At 44.7% G+C, this 25,773-nt stretch overlaps 2 protein-coding genes across 5 annotated transcripts; one reads left to right on the top strand and one right to left on the bottom strand.

Annotated features, from left to right (window-relative positions):
• Positions 1–603: 603 nt before the first annotated feature.
• LOC110488116 lies at positions 604–5,208 on the top strand. 2 transcript variants are annotated; one of them, XM_021560144.2, is made up of 7 exons: positions 604–812; positions 2,588–2,822; positions 2,949–3,644; positions 3,736–3,824; positions 3,981–4,181; positions 4,337–4,406; positions 4,550–5,208. In XM_021560144.2, the coding sequence occupies exons 2-7, from the start codon at positions 2,724–2,726 to the stop codon at positions 4,691–4,693; spliced, it is 1,299 nt and encodes a 432-aa protein (XP_021415819.2). In that variant the 5' UTR covers positions 604–812; positions 2,588–2,723; the 3' UTR covers positions 4,694–5,208. The 2 variants fall into 2 exon arrangements, with proteins under 2 accessions (XP_021415819.2, XP_036827744.1); XM_036971849.1 differs by lacking the exon at positions 604–812 and adding an exon at positions 1,769–1,891.
• Positions 5,209–7,444: 2,236 nt separating this feature from the next.
• On the bottom strand, positions 7,445–25,661 carry LOC110488113 (large proline-rich protein BAG6). Of its 3 annotated transcripts, none has more exons than XM_021560136.2 (24): positions 25,164–25,661; positions 24,855–24,945; positions 24,554–24,671; positions 23,958–24,175; positions 23,697–23,768; positions 21,312–21,434; positions 20,996–21,201; positions 20,724–20,853; positions 20,224–20,430; positions 19,758–20,007; positions 19,432–19,491; positions 18,964–19,286; positions 18,643–18,763; positions 18,181–18,539; positions 17,236–17,518; positions 15,653–15,822; positions 15,436–15,489; positions 15,248–15,350; positions 14,966–15,090; positions 14,520–14,708; positions 14,076–14,288; positions 13,796–13,903; positions 13,324–13,470; positions 7,445–8,645 (listed from the first exon to the last, which is right to left on the bottom strand). In XM_021560136.2, the coding sequence occupies exons 2-24, from the start codon at positions 24,933–24,935 to the stop codon at positions 8,547–8,549; spliced, it is 3,759 nt and encodes a 1,252-aa protein (XP_021415811.2). In that variant the 5' UTR covers positions 24,936–24,945; positions 25,164–25,661; the 3' UTR covers positions 7,445–8,546. The 3 variants fall into 3 exon arrangements, with proteins under 3 accessions (XP_021415811.2, XP_021415813.2, XP_021415810.2); XM_021560138.2 differs by having other exon boundaries at positions 17,236–17,467; positions 24,855–24,942; XM_021560135.2 differs by having other exon boundaries at positions 24,855–24,942; positions 25,164–25,660.
• Between the last annotated feature and the right edge of the window lie 112 nt (positions 25,662–25,773).

The following is a 25,773-nucleotide window of genomic DNA, read 5'->3' as shown; positions in this document are numbered from 1 at the left end:
AGCAAGGCTATACTCACGTCTGAATATAATCAAAGATGTCCTTAATCTTGGATCAATTACAGCGGGCAGATATTCTGCCACTCTCCATTGAATATAGGCGGTTGACTTCAACAACCCTCGTCGAATATTTAAAAAGTAACAATGAAATGTATCCACAAATCCTAAGAAAGGATAGGCGGGCGCTAGACAGCCCGCAGAGACGCTTTATGGACAACGAGCCCCCTTGTTAGGGGGTGGACACTAGTATCTTGTCAGTATATCCATAATCTTTGGCACCACCGAGTTTCATTCGCTAGTGAAAGAAAAGCAAAATTTCACAGCGCCACCAGTAGGTTTGTCACACAATTGTAGTCTATTGTGAGTAAAAAAAGCAATTGATAGTGAAATAATAATTTTGTTTAATGGATAGGATAAGTATTACATAATTATATGTTTTCTCAATAAATTGCTTGAAAAGTTTCATAAAAAATGTAGCTAAAGAAGGTAGTCTAGACCTACAAAATGTTTACAGCAGTCTTCGATTTAATACTAGTATAGTCAGACTGAAATATGCATTCTCCACCAATCAGAGCTACGCCGGTGTATGACGTGTGGCGGTTTTTCTTCTAGAAACGTTCATACGCTTGCGTGAGGCGCGTTGCTGCTGGACAAGGACATTGGGAAATGGAATGACATTTGTGTAACGTTTGATAACTTCCAATTTTGTAACATTACGTGGGAAATAAAAGTAAAGTACCTGACTTGGAGGATTATCATCTGGTCCTTGCTAAACTGACTCATCGCAATTTCTATCCAATCCGCTTCTGACACAGGTAACATGCTAGCTCCTAGCTAACCCAATGTTGTGCTGACATGTGATCTAGCTGCTAGCTTATCAACTAACAAGTTAGCGAGTTGTAGAACGTTGGAGTGCGTTTTACAACTGCATTGAGGGGTCCCTATATTCGTCAATCAATGATGTATTTCCATACATAACATCAGTTGCTGCATGGTTCACTTGTTTCTGGTTGTGTCTGTACGATTGTTAATCGTCCAACCAATCCACTCGGCTACCAAAGGTTGAATGTCAGTTCACGTTTAATAAAGTCTAGAACGTGAAATGTTACATCATAGTATTGTATAATATTGTAGCTGCCAGAAAAATGGGTTGCAATCTATTCTGCCTCTGCAGTCATGAGTAAATATCGTTTGTCTTAATGACAAACACGTACTGTTAGGTATGTACGTTTTTTCTATGTAATGTATCAACATCAGGGTTCTAAAGTTATAGAAGAAACATCACGATATTCGCTACTGTAGTTATCGAGTTAAAATGTACCAAATTACTGTGTTATTGGGAAGACGAGACGTCTGAGTATCAATTACGATCTCGTGGTTTGCGGTTTCCACCACTCACTGTCATGGGCAGTGTTGCCAACTCCTCAGTAAGGAAAGTTGGTATTGGCTGTCCTAGAAGTCGCTAAATGATATCACCTAATTTGCATAATTGGCCATGTGCATGTAATTGTGATGGACACTGTAGGAGAGAGCAATAAGGTCGTGGGAGAGACAAAAAAAGTGAGTAAAAAACACCCTAAATATGTTTAGAACTACAAATGAACTTCTGTCATTCTTGTTTTTTTTATGTCACAATTCCAACCCTCCTTTGTCCGGGCTTGGGACCTGCAAAAGTGACCCAGAAGAGAGACTCTGGCGTAGTTACTTCGTTTTTTAGTTTAGTTTTTTACATTTACATCCCACCCTGAATATAAGCCAGGGCGGGATCAGCCAGCTTCCCACATACGCGATTCGACGGGAGGGGTGAACATCTCCTGCTCTGACTGCAGCTGGGAGGGACTGCTGCGCGCATCTGCTGCTCGTTGAGAAGAGTAGGAAGGATACGTGCTTTCATGTCAGTCTCCAATAACACCAGAAAAAGTCGCTAAGTTTGTCGCTAGTCGCTTTTAAAAAAAAAAATTGCTAGAGGGGTCTGAATACTCCTAAATATAGCAGCAAAGTTGGCAACACTGGCTCTAAAAAGATCTTTCAAGTGGGGTGGGTTAAACTTTAAAGTAAAAGAGGACCGACATGCTTCAAATCTTTTTGCTCTTAGATGAGCACTTCCAAGGCTGTGTTGTGTTGATTTATGGTAATTTGGCAAAAAGTTTAAAAGGAAACTTTTAGGAAAATTCAGTCAAATACTGAATTTGAATTTGAAGTTGAACCACTAACTCCAAGGACATTTAAACATGTATTGAATCATTCCCACCTCATTGAAGTTCTCTTCCATATCTAGAATTTTGAGTATTTGGAAACAAAACCAATCTGTGAAATTCCATGGATGCTAGATCTGACCTTTGTCATGGTATAGGCATGCATGTATGTGTTATGCGTACCGTATGTATACCTGTCTGGCATAGCAGTGAATGCCAGTAGTATGAAGGTCACATGGGTCTTGATTTACAGCCTAGCAACCTATGCATGAACTCACAACTGTTCCTTGAGGAGCCTACACATTCACACACCAGGCCATATGATCATATGGACATATCCTTGAGACGATGGTCTAAAAATAACTGTTTACCCTCAACTGCCCCCCCTTATCTAGGTTTCTTATTTGGGATTGAGAGGGGACCAAGAAGATAAAGAGCTGGTCCTTCCTTTGGGTGGCTGTAGCATGATGGTCTGGTGACTGTCTGGGGTGTCCCCTGGTGACTGGGGTTACACCCTACCCCCTGTCTTGAATGGCTGCATGTAGAGGGGCCCTCGCCTTGTGGGCGGGGTGTGTGAGGAGCCATGGCAACAGGCAACCAGTCAAGCAACAGTGCTGGAGTCTTGCACAGGTATTGTCTCGACAGATAGGCCTACATTCATTATTTGAATAAACGCAAGGCTGGATCCAAGTCTGGGACCATGCTATATAAGAGCACCTTATGGAAAATCTTTACTTGTCCTATGTGAATTTGCAGGCGCTGGATGTGCAGTGGAGTGGACAGATTCGGCCTCTCAGCAGCGCGTCATGGGCCCTGGTTCCCCCCAACAGTCTGAGGTACCAGAACATCAAGCAGCCATCCCTGTCACACCCCTTCCACCATGCCAGCCACAGCCAGATGCCCCCGGGCCTGGACGAGGACTGGGAAGAGACTGTCAGCCTGTGTGTGCTGGTGCGGACTGTCCCTGGGGAGTGTGATGACCAGCACACCCTGGTGGAGGTGCCTCTGTTTGGGCAGACTAAACTAAGTGAGATCCTTGCTCCGAGAGGAGTCAGTAGGCCCGTGGAGTTCCTCTTCCCCATGACCACTGTGGATGGGAGCCGAGAGGATGACATCAGCGTTGGGAAGATGAACAAGGGAGAATGGCTGCATGATGATGCAGAAAAGAGGGAGAGAGGATCGTTCCGAAGGCTGTTTGAGACGGAAGGATGTCCTGCTCCATTTATGTATGGATCCAGGTTTTACTGCTTCCACTGTCCTGGAATGGAGCCGTTACCTGGTTACGGGGACAAATCGGGCAATATGATTGGACTAGAGAAAGAGTTGTTGCTGTTCCACACCTCTCTGTATAGTAGCTACACCGAGAGAGAGACAGTGGAGGGGGGACACAGCGACAAAGAGAGGGAGGATGAGGAGAAACTGGCCTTGATGTATGAAAAGCTGAGGATTGAGGTAAGAGGGGTTTGTTTGTTAAAGAGTGCTGTTTGATGGCATACACTGCTATTTAGTTATTAGTATTGATTATCATTTGTTTGATTTGCAGCTTCCAAGTTTTTTTGTGAAGAGTCATGACTACACCATGTACACAAATGATATCGAGTTCGTCAACTGTATTCTAAATGCCAAGACCAGGTAAACACTACATTCTGGCTACTCAATAGCAGTTCACTTCCTAAATTGAAATCGAATTGACCCGAACCCTGAAATGTATACGTATGTAACTACACACATTTACACCCCCATAATAGGTCTATATTATAATACAGTTATACTGTCTCTATCCTCTAGGGGCAGAGTTCTGTACCAGCTGAGCCTGTCTCTGTGGAGGCTGCTGTGTCTCTGTTACTATGCTGAGGCCCGGTTAGAGGTACTGAAACTGACTAAGCACCCAGAGGACAGGACTATCAAGGCCAGGTGGAGGGTCAGAGGACTGCCCTTCCTCTCTCTGCTGCTGAGATTCTACCGCAAGGACAAAACTGACCTCTACAGGTACAGAAACCTGACTGGGATATGTTCATCTTTACACAATGTTCAGATATAAATGTATTGATTTGGTATTGGAATGGATAGGGGTTCTAGTTAGTGTTCCTCTTCATTGTTAATTACTTTTGATCATTCATATAGTAAACACAGTCTTTCAACAGGTCATATGATGCGTTCTCCACCTTCTACCTTGGCCATGATGGACTCATACACTGTCACAAAGTGGAAAAAGTGAGTGGCCCTGTTGTGTACTGTCTCCTCTGACTCTGAAATGGACATGCCTACAAATTGCTGAGAAATATTATCAGATTCTCTGCCTTGCCTAAACTGATCACATCAAACTTGCTGAGTATTGTTTTCCCATCTTCCTCCAGATGATGAAGGCCCAGCCGCCCATCCTGCCCAGGGTGACCACTCTGTTAGCGGGGGCCCTTGTGGCCCTGGGGGTCCAGGAGCACCGGCCGGCCCTCAACCTCCTGCCCCCCCTGCTCTCCTCCCTCCGACAGAGCCGAGACTGAGAGAAAGGAGGGTCTAGAGGAAGGAGCATGTGTGTACCATGAGAGGGGAAACGTGATCAATGTTGTCCAGAAAAACAACTTGTTTATCCCTGATCACCCGTACAATCTCCCCCTATTGTGCGCCTGCTCTGGGGGAAATGTTTTAATTAAAATAAACCTTTCCAAACCCGTTCTCTCTCTGGACTCCCACAGCATTCAAATAGCCGCTAATATTTTAGTTCATATGCAATCCAGAACTTCAGTTTATCCAATAAGTTGAGTTGGTACCTTGATCAGTACCCTGTTAACGCACAAACAAATGATCGCACGGCACTGAGTGACTGCTTGTGGGATGTTGAACCTCTCTTTGGGCCTAAACGCTCACCATGCACATAGCCTGCTGCTCATAAAAGTATCTGCTAAATGGCATATATTATTGGACAACCCTATTTTCACTACCTTACATGAAGACACTGTTAAATGCAAAAAAAAAATTGAAGACATGCAAGCTTAGTATTAAAGTTAAATTGAGTCATTATTGGAATCAGTCATTTTGTGTTTCATGTGTTCTCAGCCTATGGGGCAGTCAAGCGTGCCTGGGAACTGGGCACACATTTGCCACTGGTTTCCGTTGAATACAGTTGTCACTGGTGAATGCATTGTTGATGTAACAGTTTGCACACAGCCCAAGAAACCCTTTACTGAGGCCAGGGGGTCTTAATATGGAGAGATTAGACCCCATTCCATATAGCCAGTTGAAGTTGTCTTATCTATGGCCTGCCATGACTCAATGTGGGCCTTGTTCTAACAGACCCTCTGATCTCTGTGTGCCAGTGGAAAGTCATCGAGATAGCATCCATGTGGCATAAAGCAACCTAATACTAATGCATGATGTGTCGGTCTCTCTGTCCCTGTACAATCTTATTTTGAAGAGCCTTAAATCTCATGTCCTCATTGCTGTACCTTTAACTCACAACCCCATTTGTACCTTAGTTGGAAACTGCTAATGTCCTTCCATGTTGGATGGCTAACTGGCTGTCAGGGAGAGGAGACAGCTGCAGACTGGCTGGCTTGCAGTTAATGTTTGACCTGACCTCAGCTCATGTCCCTGACATTGCAACACAGTTGCATGACATACACTACATGACAACGTATGTGGGCACCTGCTCAATGACCCTCTAATTCCAAAATCATGGGCATTAATAATATTAATATAACAGTCTCCACTCTTCTGGAAAGGCTTTCCACTAGATGTTGGAACATCGCTGTGTGGACTTGCTTCCACACAGCTACGAGCATTAGTGAGGATGGGCGATTAGGCCTGGCTTGCAGGCAGCGTTCCAATTCATCCCAAAGGTGTAGGATAGGGGGTCAAGGCTCTGCAGTCCAGTCAAGTTCTTCCACACTGATCTCAACAAACCATTTCTGTATGGACCTTACTTTGTGCATGGGAGCATTGTCATGATTAAACAGGAAAGAGCCTTCCTCAATTGGAAGGACATATTTGTCTAGAATGTCATTATATGCTTCCAGAGGCAGTTTGGAACTCGGTAGTAAGTGTTGCAACCAAGGACAGATTATTTTAATATGCTTCTGCACTTGGCGGTCCAATTCTGTGAGCTTGTGTGGCCTACCACTTCGTGGCTGAGCCGTTGTTGCTCCTAGACATTTCCACTTCACAATAACAGCACTTACAGTGGACTGGGAAGCTCTAGCAGGGCAGAAATTTGCTGAACTGACTTGTTGGAAAGGTGGCATCATATGACAGTGCCACATTGAAAGTCACAGCTCTTTACTAAGGCCATTCTACTGCCAATATTTGTCTATGGAGATTGCATGGCTGTGTGCTCGATTTTATACACCTGTCAGGTTTGTAATTTGGCTGAAATAGCCAAATCCACTAATTTGAAGGGGTGTCCACATACCTTTGTATATATAGTGTATATAGCACTCTGGAGTCATGTTTCTGAAAACGTGCATTTGCCTGTTCGGGACTGAGACTTCTCTGTTATTTTCTGAACGGTAAACAATACTCTTGATTGGAATGACAGTTGACTTTTAATTTAATGGTTATTATAAGTTGCAAAAAAAGCAGTATGTGTAGAATATTGAGTACCTGTCATCAGAATGCGACTCAAGCTTCCTCTGCATCATTGATAAAATGTGTTTCACTCAACATGATGTGTGTGTTTGAGACTACAATGCTTTCTTAAACTAGGTGACAAAGCATGCCATGTGTTAAATCTAGCATGACCGTTAATACTCAATAACACTTTACTTTGAAGGGGCATACGTAAGGCATTCATAACACCTCATGAATGACGTTGAATAAATAAGTTATGAAGGTTGTTATGAATGATACTGGAACACTTGTAAAGTTGTTACGATCTCTTTCATTAAGGTTTTATCCCCTTCAAGTAACGTGTTACCGAACTCTTTAGTATCAGTAAAATTCAATCAGTACAAAAATCGTAATGGAAAAAATGACAATGAATCATTCTCTTCTAGTGACGTGTGTTTGTTGTTGTTGCAATAACCTGGCTATGTATGTGTGAATAAAACTAGTGATTAGAAATGTGTATCTGCTGATATTCTTGACTTGAGTCCTATCATCCTACCCAACATTAGCACCGTAACACCTCAAAAGGACCGCACCAGACACTTATCTGACAACTTCAATCATATTTACATTTCTGCAAGAGCCGAGGGCTCAGTCAGTCAGTCAATCAATTGTTGAAAAAAATATATTAAAAAATCCCTTATTTCACAAAGTTAGCTTTTCGACATCGACAATTTATTTTAAAGCAATGTTCACAGGTTACATAGCATTCAACTTTTTACAACAGTCAGGTTCTAGAAATGACAGCCGTGGTCGCCTAGAAAGAAATACAATGGCATAAAACGAGACTTGTCTTTATCATGGTCTTGATTATGGCAGTTATTATTACAACTTAACATAATTATGGCTAAAACACCATTGAGCCTCGTATTCACAGTCACTTTAAAATAGCTCAACTCAAAATGTCACTGATGACATGACAATCACCCCTAACACCTAAACCTCTACCATCCTCTCTATCCTGAAAGTAAATACGTAAAGATGTAGCACGATTATACCAGACAATGTTGCGCTCACCACTGTTTCACTTGTTCGCACGGTTCAGTCTGGTTTAACCAGGCCAGTCAACATGTAGAATCTGTGCTTCTTTCATCTCTAGTCAGGATACCAAACTAAACGCCCCCCCCCCCCACCCCCAAAAAGCCTACGGAAGGTTTTCGTTACTTAACAAGGAATAGCTGTTGCATTATCACTAGAATATTATTACATCACGTTCTTAATACAATGTACAATTTGTGCTAATTTACAAGTTACAGCAAAACCTTAAGGACAACCAGACATACAGATGACCACAACCGGTTAGAAACAAGTTTGTTGGAATGAGAAAGCGGTGCTTTAGGGGAGATACCACAGAGAGACTGACATTTTCCATTGATAGATGACAGACCGGTTGTAAAGCTCTTCTCGGTTTTAAATACGTGTCATTTCAATGAGAAAGCAGGATTTAAGCAAGTCAAGACTCTTGTGTTTTCTTTTCTCTTTGTTCTTCACTGGACATGACAGACCCACAGGGAATGTTGCAGAATCGAATCTGGGGCGTGTTATAGAATGTTGAAGATAGAAATTTCACGAATAGAGCAGACATGTTTTGGGATGTGATGTTGAGATGCATGATGCTGGATACATCATGGTTGTGAGTGATTGGCTAGATAGGGTTATTGACAGGTGTGGCGACCAATCAGATTTTGAGTCATCCAGGGAGAAAACTGTGATTGACTAGATGGAATGGTTGACAGGCCTGAGGACCAATAATATTTAGGAGTCGTCTAGAGAAAATGCCCGGTGTGTGTTGGGGAAACGCTGGGAGCTGAATTCTGGGTCATCTCTCACTCTCTCCTTGATGTCACTCCTCACCTGAGAAACATAGGAGTCAAGGTTAGGGTTGGTCAGTCTCACGTTGCCACGCTTTAAAATCTCGCTCACCCTGCTGTTTCAGAGTGAAAGTGAGCCAAATATTTTTTAGGTTTAGGCCCGGTTCATATACTTTTGAAATGCTTCTGTGGTTCCGCCTATACTTGGAGGTTATTACTAATGTACAGTGTATTCGGGAAGTATTCAGACCCCTTGACTTTTCCACATTTTGTTACTTTACAGCCTTACTCTAAAATTGATTAAATAAAATATTTTCATCAATCTACACACAATATCCCATAATGACAAAGCAAAAACAGGTTTTTATACATTTTTACAAATGTATTAACACTTTAAAACAGAAATACATTATTTACATAAGTATTCAGACCCTTTGCTATGAGACTCGACATTGAGATGTTTCTACAACTTGATTGGAGTCCACCTATGGTAAATTCAATTAATTGGACATGATTTGGAATGGCACACACCTGTCTATATAATGGTCCCACAGTTGACAGTGAATGTCAGAGCAAATACAGATATAGCCCTTGGTTAACTCCAGACCTGACTGCCCTCGACCAGCACAAAAACATCCTGTGGCGGACTGCAATAGCATCGAATAGTCCCCGCGATATGCAACTGTTCAGGGAAGTCAGGAACCAATACACACAGTCAGTCAGGAAAGTCAAGGCCAGCTTCTTCAGGCCGAAATTTGCATCCTGTAGCTCTAACTCCAAAAAGTTCTGGGACACTGTAAAGTCCATGGAGAACAAGAGCACCTCCTCCCAGCTGCCCACTGCACTGAGGCTAGGTAACACGGTCACCACCGATAAATCCATGATTATCGAAAACTTCAACAAGCATTTCTCAACGGCTGGTCATGCCTTCCTCCTGGCTACTCCAACCTCGCCCAACAGCTCCGCCCCCCCCGCAGCTACTCGCCCAAGCCTCCGCAGCTTCTCCTTCACCCAAATCCAGATAGCAGATGTTCTGAAAGAGCTGCAAAAACCTGGACCCGTACAAATCAGCCGGGCTTGACAATCTGGACCCTCTATTTCTGAAACTATCCGCCGCCATTGTCGCAACCCCTATTACCAGCCTGTTCAACCTCTCTTTCATATCGTCTGAGATCCCCAAGGATTGGAAAACTGCCACAGTCATCCCCCTCTTCAAAGGGGAAGACACCCTGGACCCAAACTGTTACAGACCTATATCCATCCTGCCCTGCCTATCTAAGGTCTTTGAAAGCCAAGTCAACAAACAGGTCACTGACCATCTCGAATCCCACCGTACCTTCTCCGCTGTGCAATCTGGTTTCCGAGCCGGTCACGGGTGCACCTCAGCCACGCCCAAGGTTCTAAACGATATCATAACCACCATCGATAAAAGACAGTACTGTGCAGCCGTCTTCATCGACCTGGCCAAGGCTTCATCGACCTGGCCACCATATTCTTACCGGCAGACTCAGTAGCCTCGGTTTTTCTAATGACTGCCTTGCCTGGTTCACCAACTACTTTGCAGACAAAGTACCCTCGTAAAACTGACTATCCTACGATCCTCGACTTCGGCGATGTCATCTCCAAAATAGCCTCCAATACTCTACTCAGCAAACTGGATGCAGTTTATCACAGTGCCATCCGTTTTGTTACTAAAGCACCTTATACCACCCACCACTGCGACCTGTATGCTCTAGTCGGCTGGCCCTCGCTACATATTCGTCGCCAGACCCACTGGCTCCAGGTCATCTACAAGTCCATGCTAGGTAAAGCTCCACCTTATCTCAGTTCACTGGTCACGATGGCAACACCCACCCGTAGCACGCGCTCCAGCAGGTGTATCTCACTGATCATCCCTAAAGCCAACACCTCATTTGGCCGCCTTTCGTTCCAGTTCTCTGCTGCCTGTGACTGGAACGAATTGCAAAAATCGCTGAAGTTGGAGACTTTTATCTCCCTCACCAACTTCAAACATCTGCTATCTGAGCAGCTAACCGATCGCTGCAGCTGTACATAGTCCATCTGTAAATAGCCCACCCAATCTACCTACCTCATCCCCATACTGTTTATATTTATTTACTTTTCTGCTCTTTTGCACACCAGTATCTCTACCTGTACATGACCATCTGATCATTTATCACTCCAGTGTTAATCTGCAAAATTGTAATTATTTGCCTACCTCCTCATGCCTTTTGCACACAATGTATATAGACTCTCTCTTTTTTTCTATTTTTTCTACTGTGTTATTGACTTGTTAATTGTTTACTCCATGTGTAACTCTGTGTTGTCTGTTCACACTGCTATGCTTTATCTTGGCCAGGTCGCAGTTGCAAATGAGAACTTGTTCTCAACTAGCCTACCTGGTTAAATAAAGGTGAAATAAAATAAAATTAAATAAAAATACCAAGCCACGAGGTCAAAGGAATTATCTGTAGAACTCCGAGACAGGACTGTGTCGAGGCACAAATCTGGGGAAGGGTACCAAAAAATGTCTGCAGCATTGAAGGTTCCCAAGAACAGTGGCTTCCATCATTCTTAAATGGAAGATGTTTGGAATCACCAAGACCCGGCCAAACTGAGCAATCGGGTGAAAAGGGCCTTGGTCAGGGAGGTGACCAAGAACCCGATCGTCGCTGACAGAGCTCCAGAGTTCCTCTGTGGAGATGGAACCTGCCAGAAGGACAACCATCTCTGCAGCACTCCACCAATCAGGCCTTTATGGTAGAGTGGCCAGACAGAATCCACTCCTCAGTAAAAGGCACATGACAGCCCACTTGGAGTTTGCCAAAAGGTACCTAAAGGACTCTCAGACCATGAGAAACAGGGTTTTCTGGTCTGATTGAACTCTTTGGTCTGAATGCCAAGCGTCATGTCTGGATGAAACCTGGCACCATCCCTACCAGAGGTCGACCGATTACGATTTTTTTAACGCCGATACCGATTATTGGAGGACCAAAAAAAAGCCGCTACCGGCTAATAATGACAAGTACAACAATACTGAATGAACACTTATTTTAACTTAATAATAACAATAATTAAAAAATCAATTTAGCCTCAAATAAATAATGAAACATGTTCAATTTGGTTTAAATAATGCAAAAACAAAGTGTTGGAGAAGAAAGTAAAAGTGCAATATGTGCTATGTAAGAAAGCTAACGTTTAAGTTCCTTGCTCAGAACATGGCAGAACATATGAAAGCTGGTGGTTCCTTTTAACATGAGACTTCAATATTCCCAGGTAAGAAGTTTTAGGTTGTAGTTATTATAGGAATTATAGGACTATTTCTCTCTATACGGTTTGTATTTCATATACCGTTAACTATTGGTTGTTCTTATAGGCACTTTAGTATTGTCAGTGTAACAGTATAGCTTCCGTCCCTCTCCTCGCTCCTACCTGGGCTCGAACCAGGAAAACATCGACAACAGCCACCCTCGACGCAGCGTTATTCATGCAGAGCATGAAAATAACACGTTTATTCTTTCAGTGAAATACGGAACCGTTCTGTATTTTATCTAACAGGTGGCATCCCTAAGTCTAGATATTGCTGTTACATTGTACAACCTTCAATGTAATGTCATAATTACGTAAAATTCTGGCAAATTAGATCGCAATGAGCCAGGCGGCCCAAACGGTTGCATATACCCTGACTCTGCGTGCAATGAATGCAAGAGAAGTGACACAATTTCAACTGGTTAATATTGCCTGCTAACCTGGATTTATTTTTAGCTAAATATGCAGGTTTAAAAATATATACTCCTGTGTATTGATTTTAAGAAAGACATTGATGTTTATGGTTAGGTACACGTTGGAGCAACGACAGTCCTTTTTCGCGAATGTGCACCGCATCGATTATATGCAACGCAGGACATGCTAGATAAACTAGTAATATCATCAACCATGTGTAGTTATAACTAGTGATTATGATTGATTGATTGATTGTTTTTTATAAAGATAAGTTTAATGCTAGCTAGCAACTTACTTTGACTTTTTACTGCATTTGCGTAACAGGCAGGCTCCTCGTAAGGTAAAAATCTGTCGTTCTGCCCCTGAACAAGGCAGTTAACCCACCGTTCCTAGTCCGTCATTTAAAATAAGAATGTGTTCTTAACTGACTTGCCTAGTTAAATAAAGGTGTAAAAAAAAAATACTGATTTCCGATTGTTATGAAAACTTGAAATCGGCCCTAATTAATCGGCCATTCCAATTAATCGGTCGACCTCTAATCCCTACGGTGAAGCATGGTGGTGGCAGCATGTTTTTTAGCAGCAGTGACTGGGAGACTTGTCAGGATCGAGGCAAAGATGAACAGAGAAAAGTACAGAGAGATCCTTGATGAAAACCTGCTCCAGAGCGCTCAGGACAACAGACTGGAGCGAAGGTTCAACTTCCAACAGGACAACGACCCTAAGCACACAGCCAAGACGACAGGTGTGCCAAGCTTGTAGCTTCATACCCAAGAATACTCAAGGCTGTAATCACTGTCAAAGGTGCTTCAACAAAGTACTGAGTAAAGGGTCTGAATACTTCAGATTTTGCTTTGCCATTATGGGGTATTGTGTGTAGATTGATGAAGAAAAAAAACAAATGTAATACATTTTAAAATAAGGTAACGTAAGAAAATGTGGAAAAAGTCAAGGGGTCTGAATACTTTCCGAATGCACTGTACATGTGATTGGATTTACCTGTTCTTGGTAGGCCTCCTGAAGCTCTGGCTCCTCTAGCTCTCCCTGGAGGCTATCTGGGGTAGTGACAGGTCTGACTCCTGCCGCACGGGCCGCCCGGCTCACTGCCTCAGACAGGGACAGGTGAGGGCCTTCACCCTGGTGGGTCTGCGAGAGGGGGATAACAACAGGTCAACACTAACCAGAGCTGTGTTCAGTAGGCACGAAACAGGAGAATAATATGTTTTGAAATTGGGAGGTATTACACAAAATTGTCCAACGATAAACGCTAATTCCCCTCTTCCGTATCAAAATGTTTGTCTCTCAATTCCTATAGAAACACTGTTAGAATAACCAGGTATACAGACTACAGACTTTCTGTTGAGAATATTCCTTGGCCCGGTATTACTTAATGGGCATAGCGTCCTCATGACAAATTATTAATTATAATTTACAATGGCACATTAGGTTTCTAAGCAGATGGACAGCTCACCTTCCTCCTCTTGGCAGGCATCCCGTGGAGGTATGCATCAGACAGAGGGGGCTGAGCCTTCATCTTCCTCTGAGACAGCATGTCATGTCTGATGATAGGAACCCACTCCTGATGAACCCAAACACACAGCTCAGTGGTTAAACAGGTGGGCCTGTAACCGAATAGTCACAAGATCAAATCCCATGTCTGACTGGGGAATTCTAGGTATCCTAGAAGCCATTGTGTCCTTGAGCAAGGCACTTAACCCCTAAACAATAAAGCATAGGTCCTATGTCCTTACAGGGGGCACTGCAGCTGCCCAGGGCTCCACGTCTCCTCCAGACTCCTCCCTTCCTCCTGCTGCCATGGCAACAGCTCCTCTGGTCTCCCCTGATGATGCTCTCTGCGAGGGGGCGGTCACCTCGGGATATGCTCCGACCTCCTGTCTGTTCCCTGATGAAGCCATGGCCTCCTCTGCAGTGGTGGCCGGGGCTGGGGACAGACCTTCATCCATCTAGATAGGTAGAGAGAGGAGAGTAGGTTAACTAAGGTTAGCTGTACTGTCTGAAGACAAAGATAACCATGTCCTCAAAGCTGTCTGAACTTCGTGTTCCTTGCTGATTTCCTGGTATTACCAGATGTTTTTCTAGGCGAGCCCAAGCATGCAGTGTCCTTATAACCCTCAGATAACAACACCTGGAAAGACTGACCACAAACACACACACACACACACACAATCACTCACCTCCACACTCTGTGTGTCTGTCTGCTGTCCAGCCTGTGCCCCAGGCTCTGCTCTCTGTGTGTGGATGACATAGTGCTGGATGTGGTTCTCAGTGACTGGGTTGTGCTCCAGGATGACGTGGAGTCTCATGGTCATCATACTGGTCAGCCAGTTGACCAGGCTGGGGTTGACCTCTGCTGACATCCTCCTCTGTGGACATAGAGAGGAGAGAGAAAACATGTATAGATCTTTACATCATACACACCAAGCAGATATACCAGGACTCAACCCACAACCTACCAGATACAATGGGATTCAACTGATTCGTTCATTGACTAGTTTAGCAACTAGCTTGTACTGAAATGGGAAAATGTTGTTGACCGGCTATGGGTCCTGAGGACCGGGTTGGGAAACACTCAAGTCTATCAAATAGTAGAGTGGATAGAGTAGTGGAGGAGTGTACTAACGATGCGGTGGTTGATGACTTGGGTGAGTGCTCTCTGTTCCCCTCGGAGACAGTAAAGGTTGAGAGCCAGACACTCAAACAGACCCTGGGTGCAGAGCAGCAGCAGGCGGTGACCAAACGTTTGGTCTGCAGAGAGGTAGAGACACACAACACCAGCAACAGATTTACAGTCATGCTGCTCGTAGGTACTAGACTAGGGTTGACAGTAGTCCGGTAAACCAGTTTGGTCACAATGTGTAGGACCCAGTATATAAAAGCTTTACAAGGGGTTTGAGTGTTTTACCTGTGCAGCGTAGGATGTGTGTGGCCACGCGGGTGAACTGCTGTCTAAGGAAAGTGATGTTGGTTTGAATGATGTCCACACCCTCTCTCACGGTCACTGTGGCCTGAGAGAGAGACAGGGTACTGTACAATATTACAATATTCTAAACATTTTGTGACAATTTAATAGTCAGAGAGTGGGAGACTTACAAAGCTCTCTGCTATGTACTCCTCCAGATCATTGATGAGGTCCACAGATGCTGCCTGAAAAGACAAAACATAGTGCTTTCAGTTTCTAATCTTTTGAGGTGAGATGCCACAAACATTGGCCTTAATAAAGTTCACTGCAAATGGAGAGGATACTGTGCCAATTTCATGTCATGATTCTCATTAAAACAGCAGCTGGCAGTAGAGCAAAGATACTCACGTTGATATTGGCGTCAGTAGGCTCTCGACCCTGAAGGTAGTGCTGGTTGAAGAATTCAGTGAGCTGGGGCTGGATCCGGCTGATTGGCTGGGCGTTACCATGGAGTAACAACACCATGTCCACCATGGAGAAACTGTGACACACCAGGGACAACAGGTCCCCAAAGAACCCTGCAGAGAGATGAGGTCAAAGAATATGTTCAGCAAAAACTAAGACACTTCGGTCTTCTTTCACTTTTCCAAGAATGCTATCACAGGTGTAGATTTATACAAAATATATATTTTTTTACATTTACAGTCGGACGTTTACATACACCTTAGCCAAACACACTTAAACTCAGTTTTTCACAATTCCTGACATTTAATCCTAGTAAAAAATCCCTGTTTTAGGTCAGTTAGGATCACCGCTTTTATTTCTTTCATCACATTCCCAGTGAGTAAGAAGTTTACATACACTCAATTAGTATTTGGTAGCATTGCTTTTAAATGGTTTAACATAGGTCAAACATTTCAGGTAGCCTTCCACAAGCTGCCCACAATAAGTTGGGTGAATTTTGGCCCATTCCTCCTGACATAGCTGGTGTAACTGAGTCAGGTTTGTAGGCCTCCTTGTTCACACACACTTTTTCAATTCTGCCCACAAATCTTCTATAGGATTGAGGTCAGGGCTTTGTGATGGCACTCCAATACCTTGACTTTGTTGTCCTTAAGCCATTTTGCCACAACTTTGGAAGTATGCTTGGGGTCATTGTCCATTTGAAAGACCAATTTGCGACCAAGCTTTAACTTCATGACTGCTGTCTTGAGATGTTGCTTCAATATATCTACAAATTTTCCTTCCTCATGATGCCATTTATTTTGTGAAGTGCACCAGTCCCTCCTGCAGCAAAGCACCCCCACAACATGATGCTGCCCCCCCCGTGCTTCACGGTTGGGATGGGGTTCTTCGGCTAGCAAGCCTCCCCCTTTTTCCTCCAAACATAACGACAGTCATTATGGTTAAACAGTTCTATTTTTGCTTCATCAGACCAGAGGACATTTCTCCAAAAAGTACGATCTTTGTCCCCATGTGCAGTTGCAAACCGTAGTCTGGCTTTTTTATGCCGGTTTTGGAGCAGTGGCTTCTTCCTTGCTGAGCGGCCTTTCAGGTTATGTCTATATAGGACTCGTTTTACTGTGGATATAGATACTTTTGCACCTGTTTCCTCCAGCATCTTCACAAGGTCCTTTGCTGTTGTTCTGGGATTGATTTGCACTTTTCGCACCAAAGTATGTTCATCTCTAGGAGACAGACAGAACGTGTGGTTGAAAAACAAGTTTTAATGACTCCAACCTAAGTGTATGTAAACTCCGGACCTCAACTGTATATTCTAGTCATTTGGCAGCCGATTTGAACCAGAAACACTTACCTATTTAAGTTGAATGCTCATATTGTAAGGCAACCACATTTCCCCATTATTACAAGTAAATCCATCTAAATAGGCACTATCTTTTTGGTGCTAGTAAGAAAAGTGTGTATGAGTGCAAGAAAGACAAATACAACAGTTAAGTGTTAGAAGGTTTTTACTTTCGTCAGTGACTCACCGACAGCGTCTCCAGATCCAGGTGTGAAGAGGTTGGTGGTCTGAGACAGTCTCTGGATGAACTGAGCGATGCTCTCCCCGTTCCCCTGCGGAGCCCCCAGAGACCCCATCATGGTGGAGAGGACCCCTTGGACAATACCTGTAAATAACTCTGGGCTCAGGGATGGGTCCCCTCCACCCCCAGGGGCCGCCTGGTGAGGGGGGTTAGGGGTGCCTTGGCCAGGGGGAGGCTCCTGGCCAGGTAGGGGTACGGGTGAGGGTCGGGAGAAGATGGGTTGGTTAGCCTAGAAATGGGAGAGGAACTATTGGGTAACTACTGGGTGACACTTTGTTGCACAGTCATCTAGTTGTCTAGAGTTTACTTCTACTAATTGTGACTACTTCAACTTCGACTAATGACCACAACTTCGACTAATGACGACAGCTTTGACTAATTACAACAAACTTCTACTAATTACAACAACTTCCGACTAATTCAGACTTCTATACATTTCGATGACTGTGACAAATTCAGACAACTTCTACAAATTCAGACAACTTCGACAACTTGAAACTACTTCCGACAACTTCGACAAATTCAGGCAACTTCCGACTAATTCAGACTTCTATAAATTTTGACGACTTCCGACGACCTCTGACAACTTCGACAAATTCAGACAACTTCGGCCTAATTGCGGCGGCTTCGACTTCGGCCTAATTGCGGCGGCTTTGACCTAATTGCGGCGGCTTCGGCCTAATTGCGGCAGCTTTGACATCTACTAATTAGGACTAATTTAATTACGACTACTACTAATTAGGACTAATTTAATTACGACTACTACTAATTAGGACTACTTCAATTTCTATTACAGCGTGATAACAGAGTAATTACATAATTATAAGAGTTACTTTTCAGTCACATTGATTATAAGAGTTACCAATACGGTTCAATAATTTCCTCTCTGACCTGGATGAAGTCTGACATTCCCTGGAAGAACCCTGGGACTCCAGGTACGGTCACAGTGATGTGTGGGTTAGCTCCAGAACCAGGGGCTCCTGGCCCACTAGCTCCACCCAGTAGGGAGCCCAGGAGTTGGGCTAGGTTGGCCTCGGCGACCCCTTCCGGTGGCTGGCCCATGGAAGTGGTGTTGGTGGTGTGGGTGGTGGTCTGGCCAGATGTGTTCGCCCCACAGGAGGGGTGGGGAGGGACGGGATTGGAGGAGGAGAAGGAGGAGGAGGCAGAAGAGGATGAAGAGGAGGAGGTGGAGAAAGAGAAGGAGTGGGAGGCTGAGGAGGAGCTGGTGGATGTCTGATCACCTGGAGGAACTGGGAAAAAGAAGACTTCTGATTCATTGTCCATTTTCTTTGAACACTACAAAATAAAACCCATCATTCACCCATTATAATAATCAACCAATCAATCACTCACCTTGCTGTCCAGGCATCTGTCCAAACATCTGTTGTCCAGGCATCTGTTGTCCAGGCATCAGTAGCTGTCCAACCAGACCACTGATCATCTGAGTTAGGGGAGAGGAAGCCAGAGGTGTGCCCTGGAAGAAGAGAAGAAATGGACGAAGAGATCAGTTGATTAGTTGAATCAGGTGTGTTAGAGCAGGGCCGGAAACAAAAGTCTGCAAAACCAGTAGCTCTCCAGGAGGATTGGCCACCCCTGTCAAAGTACAACAGCACAAGGACATAAGAGACCAAAGTCATTCCTCACAGACTTCTCCATCTCTGCCCCTCTCCTCACCTGAAGGTTCTGTTGCCCGCCAGCAGGGGGCACTGAAGCCCTGAGGTTGATGGTGGTGCCCCTGGTGCCCACAGGCTGGGGGATGTGGGGGGAGAAGGAGGGGTGCGTGATCACCACCCTGGCTCCAGGGGGCAGAGGCCCGTGAGGGTGAGGGGGGGCAGAGGTGTCAGAGCTGGGGGTGGTCCCGGGGATGCCTACTCCTGGTTGCCCGGGGTGACCCGTGGCAGCAGCGGTTGCCATGGCAGCAGCCTGCTGAGAGATCTGGTGGACGATGGCCTGCATGAACTCTGGAGGAAGGCCTGCGATTTGGACTGGAGTAGCACCTTCAGATTGAGAGAGTACAGAGATAAATAGTTGATATAACGGTCAGCAACATCCCAGGGACTAGTGGTTCAGAGACTGTGGTATAGGGGTCTGGTGTATATACCATAATGAACATAGTGTGATGTAGGAGTCAAAAGCACTCACCAGGCTGTCCAGTACCCATAGGGATCGGTTGTCCTTGGACCTGAGGGCCGCTGCCAGATTCTAAGAGAGAGACCGAGAGACATTAACTGACAACTCTGAATATGTATACTGGGTATGCAAGCTTTTGCTACATTACAGCTCTCCTCAGACACACCTATAAGTTTCCTACAGGAAATCAACAATGACTATGGTCTCTCTCGGTTTGGAATGATTATCTAATGTACTGATTATTTGGTACGCATGAAAGACACAGTTAGGGCATGACAACTCCAAGATGAGCCAAGAGCAAGAGAGAGAGAAAATAACAAACGTGTCCCCTCCCTCACCATCCAGGTTCATCTGCATCATTACCACAGGCTCCATGGTCTGGTGGGTGATTCTGATGACATGCGGAGCCCCCTGGCCCTGAATTGGCTGCTGATTGGCTGCATTGGGCTGTGGAAGCGGGGCCTGGCCCTCTGACTGGCCAGGAGCCTGAGATGTTTGGGCCCAGCCTTCGGCTGCATGCCTCCCATTGGACGTCATGGTGACTGTGGTTCCCAAATTTCCGAGGTTCCCCAGGTTTCCAAGGTTTATCTGAAGACACAAGTCAAGTTAGTAACGTCCCAAGAAAATGGAAATGTGCATGTACAAAGTTAAATTTGAAAAGACCTACAGCTAAATGCTGGTAAAAAGTATGAATGGCTGGTGATTTTGAATTTGAATCCACCAACCAGTGAGGTTTAGTTTTAGAACCTGGTGCTAAAATTACTGAGAGTGTATGTGGAGGACTCTCTCCACACAGTGACCTACCGGTATGGGGGTGTGGTGTGGCATACCACCCTGCAGCAGGACGGGGGAGCCGTAGTGGGACATGGGCCGAACCACGTGGAGGTGACGGGGGGGAGGAGTGGCCAGGTTACAACGTAGGTCACTAAGGGCAACCAGGGTGTTGCCAAGGAGACGTAGAGACTCCCCGACCAGGTTGAGAACGTGCTGGTCCTCTTCTCTTTCCTGGGTCTGTGAAGACAGATGAACAAAGTGGTGACTGATTCACATGTGGTTTATTCAAGTCTGTTTGGGGCTCCATTTCACTCATGCAAGCAGCACTGTGACTGACCTATTCAAGAAGACTAACTCAACTCTGCGGCACAGTTTATGTTGTAACTTTTCTTCTCATGGACACCATTGAAGTTAAAGGACGAATATGTAACAGGAGTTTAAGTTTGAAGTAAAAACAGTGTGATAATGTGTTGCATGGGTTGAAGAGGTAGTTGCTGTGCAACTGAATATAATGGAGTTGTAGTGTTTACGTTGTTGTTGTAGTCTGCTGAAGTGGCAGCCCCAAGGATGGAGTGAGTTCTCTCTATGAAGGGACGAAGCCTCTCCTCCACCCTCCTCACCTCTGACAACACCTCCACTAGCGCTGCTGGGCTGGGGTGGCTGGGGAGGGAGTGGATGAAGCAGAGAGAGAGAGAAAGAGAGAGAGAGAGGGAGAGAGAGGTATGTGTTCAGTAGGCATGAAACAGGAGAATGCATTTTGATTCTATTTGAAACACTACGCTGTGCCCTCCCGAGCACTTACTTGGGCCCGGGGTGGGGTGGTCCCTCTGTCTGGCTGGAGGAGGTGGGAGGGGGAGGTGGTGGAGCAGGAGCAGGAGGGGAGGTGTCCATAGGCTGGGATGCTCCTGCAGTGGCAGCTGTAGCAGAAGAGGATGAGGAGGAGGAAGAGGAGGAGGTGGACTGAGATGTCTCCGGCTCGGCTTGAGATGGAACACCACTGGGCTGACCCTGCAAACACAAACATGTTGTCTAAAAGGTAAATTAGGCACTAAAAATAGATTTCTGTATAATATAGAATAATAGCATAACATAGCATAGTATGCAAGTTGTTACTGTACCTCCAGTCTGTGGATCAGAGACTGGGTATCCCTTAGCAAGTTCTCAGCCAATTGCAGCCTCATCCTGGGCTCGCTCTGCACTGATTGGTCAACGTTGATATGCACATCCACTGAACCATTGCTCTACAAACAAGACAGATCATAAACATACCCTAATAGTAATGTAATAGACACATATCTATGTGTACACATATTCCTTGATTTTGAAAGATAATCACATTATTTTGTCCATTTAAATAACATCAAATTGATCAGAAATACTGTGTTGACATTGTTAATGTTGTAAATGACTATTGTAGCTGGAAACGGCAGATTTTTTATGGAATATCTACATAGCAGTACAGAGGCCCATTATCAGCAACCATCACTCCTGTGTTCCAATGGCACATTGTGTTAGCTAAATCAAGTTTATCATTTTAAAAGGCTAATGGATCATTAGAAAACCCTTTTGCAATTATGTTAACACAGCTGAACACTGTTGTTCTGATTAAAGAAGCAATAAAACTGGCCTTCTTTACACTAGTTGAGTATCTGAAGCATCAGCATTTGTGGATTCGATCACAGGCTCAAAATTTTATCTAATTAGTCCAAATTTTAGGTTTTTGGTTCCAAACGCCGTGTCTTTGTAAGACACAGAGTAGATGAACGGATGATCGCCGCATGTGTGGTTCCCACTGTGAACCATGGAGGTGTGATGGTTTTGGGGTGCTTTGTCAGTGATTTATTTAGCATTCCAGGCACACTTAATCAGCATGTCTACCATAGCATTCTGCAGTGATACACCATCCCATCTGGTTTACACTTAGTGGGACAATCATTTGTTTTTCAACAGGACAATGACCCAACAAACCTCCAGGCTGTGTAAGGGCTATTTGACCAAGAAGGAGAGTGATGGAGTGCTGCATCAGATGACCTGGTCTTTTTTTTGCAAATGTATTACAAATGAGAAATGAAACATAACATTTACATACTTTTTCAGACCATTTACTCTCTACTTCGTTGAAGCACCTTTGGCAGCTCTTACAGCCTCGAGTCTTCTTGGGTATGACACAACAAGCTTGGCACACCTGTATTTGGGGAGTTTCTCTCATGCCTCTCTGCAGATCCTCTCAAGCTCTGTCAGGTTGGATGGGAAGTGTCACTGCACAGCTATTTTCAGGTCTCTCCAGAGATTTTCGATCGGGTTCAAGTCCGGGCTCTGGCTGGGCCACTCAAGGACATTCAGAGACTTGTCCCAAAGCCACTCCTGTGTTGTCTTGGCTGTGTGCTTAGGGTCGTTGTCCTGTTGGAAGGTGAACCTTCGCCCCAGTCTGAGGTCCTGAGCGCTCTGGAGCAGGTTTTCATCAAGGATCTCTCTGTACTTTTCTCCGTTCATCTTTCCCTCGATCCTGACTAGTCTCCCAGTCCCTACCGCTGAAAATCATCCCCTCATGATGCTGCCACCACTATGCTTCACCGTAGGGATGGTGCCAGGTTTCCTCCAGACATGATGCTTGCCATTTAGGTCAAAGAGTTCAATCTTGGTTTCATCAGGCCAGAGAATCTGGTTTCTCATGGTCTGAGAGTCCTTTAGGTGCCCTTTGGCAAACTCCAAGCGGGCTGTCAAGTGCCTTTCACTGAGGAGTGGCTTCCATTTGGCCACTCTACCACAAAGGCCTAATTGGTGGAGTACTGCAGAGATGGTTGTCCTTCTGGAAGGTTCTCCCATCTCCACAGAGGAACTCTGGAACTCTGTCAGAGAGACCATTGGGTTCTTGGTCACCTCCCTGACCAAGGCCCTTCCCACCCGATTGCTCAGTTTGGCCGGGCGGCCAGCTCTAGTAAGGGTCTTGGTGGTTCCAAACTTCTTCCAGAGTGATGGAGGCCACTGTGTTCTTGGAAATCTTCAATGCTGCGGACATTTTTTGGTACCCTTCCCCTGATCTGTGCCTTGAATCGTGTCTCGGAGCTCTACGGACAATTCCTTTGATCTCAAGGCTTGGTTTATGCTCTGACATGTACTGTCAACTGTGGGACCTTATATAGACAGGTGTGTGCCTTTCCAAATCATGTCCAATCAATTGAATTTACCAGAGGTGGACCGCAATCAACATGTAGAAACATCTCAAGGATGATCAATGAAAACAGGATGAACCAGAGTTCAATTTCGAGTCTCTGAATACTTACGTAAATAAGGTATCTGTTTTATGTTTAATAAATTTGCGAACGTTTCTAAAAACCTGTTTTTGCTTCATCGTTATGGGGTATTGCGCGTAGATTGCTGATGATTTTTATTTATATAATCTATTTTAGAATAAGGCTGTAATGTAACAAAATGTGGAAAGATTCAAGGGGTCTGAATACTTTCTGAAGGCAATGTATATGACAGTAATAAGGAAGACTTACTCGAGTGCTGGTGCTGACTCTGGTATTCCTTCCTGCTTCTCCCACTCCTGCCATCATCTGCTGCACTTGCATCTTCCAAGGAAACCACAGTTATTACACTTGTATTACTTCATTGTTAATACACTCGATGTTCAACAAATCCTACAGACACATTTGGTACCGATTAAAACGGTTTGATTCAATACATTTTTTAGGTGCTCAATATTTTTTCTGAATAAAGACTATGACACAGCTGCACACCAACACACAACCTTGACTCACCTGTATCTGCTGAGGGTCCATGATGTTGACGGGCAGGTTAAAGGTTCCCAGCATGACGTAGCTGTTCCCGTTGCGGTCCTGGGGGCCTCCTTGGGAGGAGGTGGTGGTGGTGGCACCTCCCTCTGTTCCACCTGAGGACACTCCTCCTCCCCCACCGCCAGACTGGGAGGTCTGAGGAGGAGCACGCTCCACCAGGTGGATCACCTTACCAGCCACATCTGAGAGGAGGCCATAGGAGGAGAGAATGAGAGTAGAGGAGAGAGAATGAGAGTGGAGGACAGAGAAGGAGAGAGGACAGAGAATAAGAGCAGAGGATGACAGGACAGAGAAGCAGAGTGGAGGACAGAGAAGCAGAGTGAAGCAGAGTGGAGGACAAAGAAGCAGAGTGGAGGACAGAGAAAGAGAGAGGAGGACAGCGAAGGAGAAGTTCGGGGGTTACTGGAGCAAGGTGCTCTCATGTACATTCTCAATAACACAAGATGTCTAGCAATGTTAACTGTTTTGCTGTTTTACAAAAGATCAGAGAGTATGTATGTAGTATATTACTTACTGTGTCCTTTGAATAGAATAGAATAGTTGCTGGCTTTTTTACTCACTGTATTCATTCAGTGTCCTCTCATCCTGCAGCACTCTGCCCTGGTAGATTAGTCTCTGCTTGTCCACTGGGATCTCCACTGATGCAGCTATGTGTTCTTTGAACTCCTTCACTGTCAACTGAGGGAGAGGTTGGAGGCTCAGTGCATTGCTAGTACAGAGCTGAATAAATATATTTCCCACTCATAAGTGTACAATATATAGGCCACATAGGAGTAGCCTGGAATCTAAACTGATATGTTCAGTTGGATTTCAGATTAAGACAAAAGCAGACAACAATAACAACAGGAAGTCACAGCCTACCTCCCTACGGACAGTGTAGCTCCTGCTCTGTGAGTCCAGGGTCTTCACAGTGACCTCTATGGTGCTTGCTGACTCCTCCATGGTTTCTCTGCTAGAGCACAGAGAAATAGTCGGCAAATGTGTTTTCTCCCAGAAATGTTTCACCCATGAAGACAAATGGGGTGTATTCATTACGGAAAACGTTCAAAAAGCATTTCGCTACACCCGCAATAACATCTGCTAAATATGTGTATGTGACCGATACAATTTGATTTGAACCCCCCCCCGCTACAAAGTCGATTGGTACCCAGATCGTTAATAGTACTGTACCTGTTTTGGGTAATTTCACTTGAATCAGGGTTGTTGTTAGCTTGCTAGCCAGCTAATCCAAACGAAATGATCAGAAAGCCAGCTAACCTCCCAGAGGAACTTCTTTGTCTTCGTTCAATGTCAAAGCAAGGCAATTCCGTTACTTTCTCTGCATCCAACGGAATACACTGTCGTGGAAATTGCAATGGTATTACATGAGCAATTGGGCACTTTGTCTATTCTTAAAATATTTAAAGTTCATATTCCGTTCAATAGTTGCTAAAAAAAAGTGCGACACCACCTATTCGGGCAAGGACCCATATGACGCACAACATGCAAGCGTCCATTTTAAATGCCTGTTTGTTTTAGTGTGAATCTGAGTGTGAGAGAGAGTAATAACTGGGTACAGTTAAACAAAATTGACCAATTATCAGTTTACTGATGCAGTTTAACATCAGTGTGTCTAATGTACTTGCGTACTCTACTGTATGCTCTCCCTCCTAATGTTCTTTCTATCTCTCCAAGACCCTTACTTCCTTCCTCTGGCCCTTGGGAATTAGATTTGGAGCACAGTGTTCCCTCTATTCATCCCTCACTCCTTCACCTCTTTCTCATCTCAGCTTGAGCTTAA

The sequence above is a fragment of the Oncorhynchus mykiss genome, chromosome 32 (genome assembly GCF_013265735.2).
Source record: "Oncorhynchus mykiss isolate Arlee chromosome 32, USDA_OmykA_1.1, whole genome shotgun sequence".
NCBI classification, from domain to species: domain Eukaryota; kingdom Metazoa; phylum Chordata; class Actinopteri; order Salmoniformes; family Salmonidae; genus Oncorhynchus; species Oncorhynchus mykiss.
The sequence above is the reverse complement of the archived record's forward strand: the minus strand, read 5'-3'. Positions and strand labels throughout refer to the sequence as shown.

Bases quoted from the DNA above. Each gene is read 5' to 3' on its own strand.
- LOC110488116 (XM_021560144.2), top strand. From the start codon at position 2,724: ATGGCTGCATGTAGAGGGGCCCTCGCCTTGTGGGCGGGGTGTGTGAGG. The intron at 2,823-2,948 runs GTATTGTCTCGA...GTGAATTTGCAG, and splicing joins AGTGCTGGAGTCTTGCACAG to GCGCTGGATGTGCAGTGGAG. The intron at 3,645-3,735 runs GTAAGAGGGGTT...TTTGATTTGCAG, and splicing joins ATGAAAAGCTGAGGATTGAG to CTTCCAAGTTTTTTTGTGAA.
- LOC110488113 (XM_021560136.2), bottom strand. From the start codon at position 24,935: ATGGAGGAGTCAGCAAGCACCATAGAGGTCACTGTGAAGACCCTGGAC. The intron at 20,431-20,723 runs GTAAACACTACA...CTGTCTTCACAG, and splicing joins CAGCAGACTACAACAACAAC to ACCCAGGAAAGAGAAGAGGA. The intron at 18,540-18,642 runs GTGAGTGATTGA...TCTTTTTCCCAG, and splicing joins ACAGATGCCTGGACAGCAAG to TTCCTCCAGGTGATCAGACA.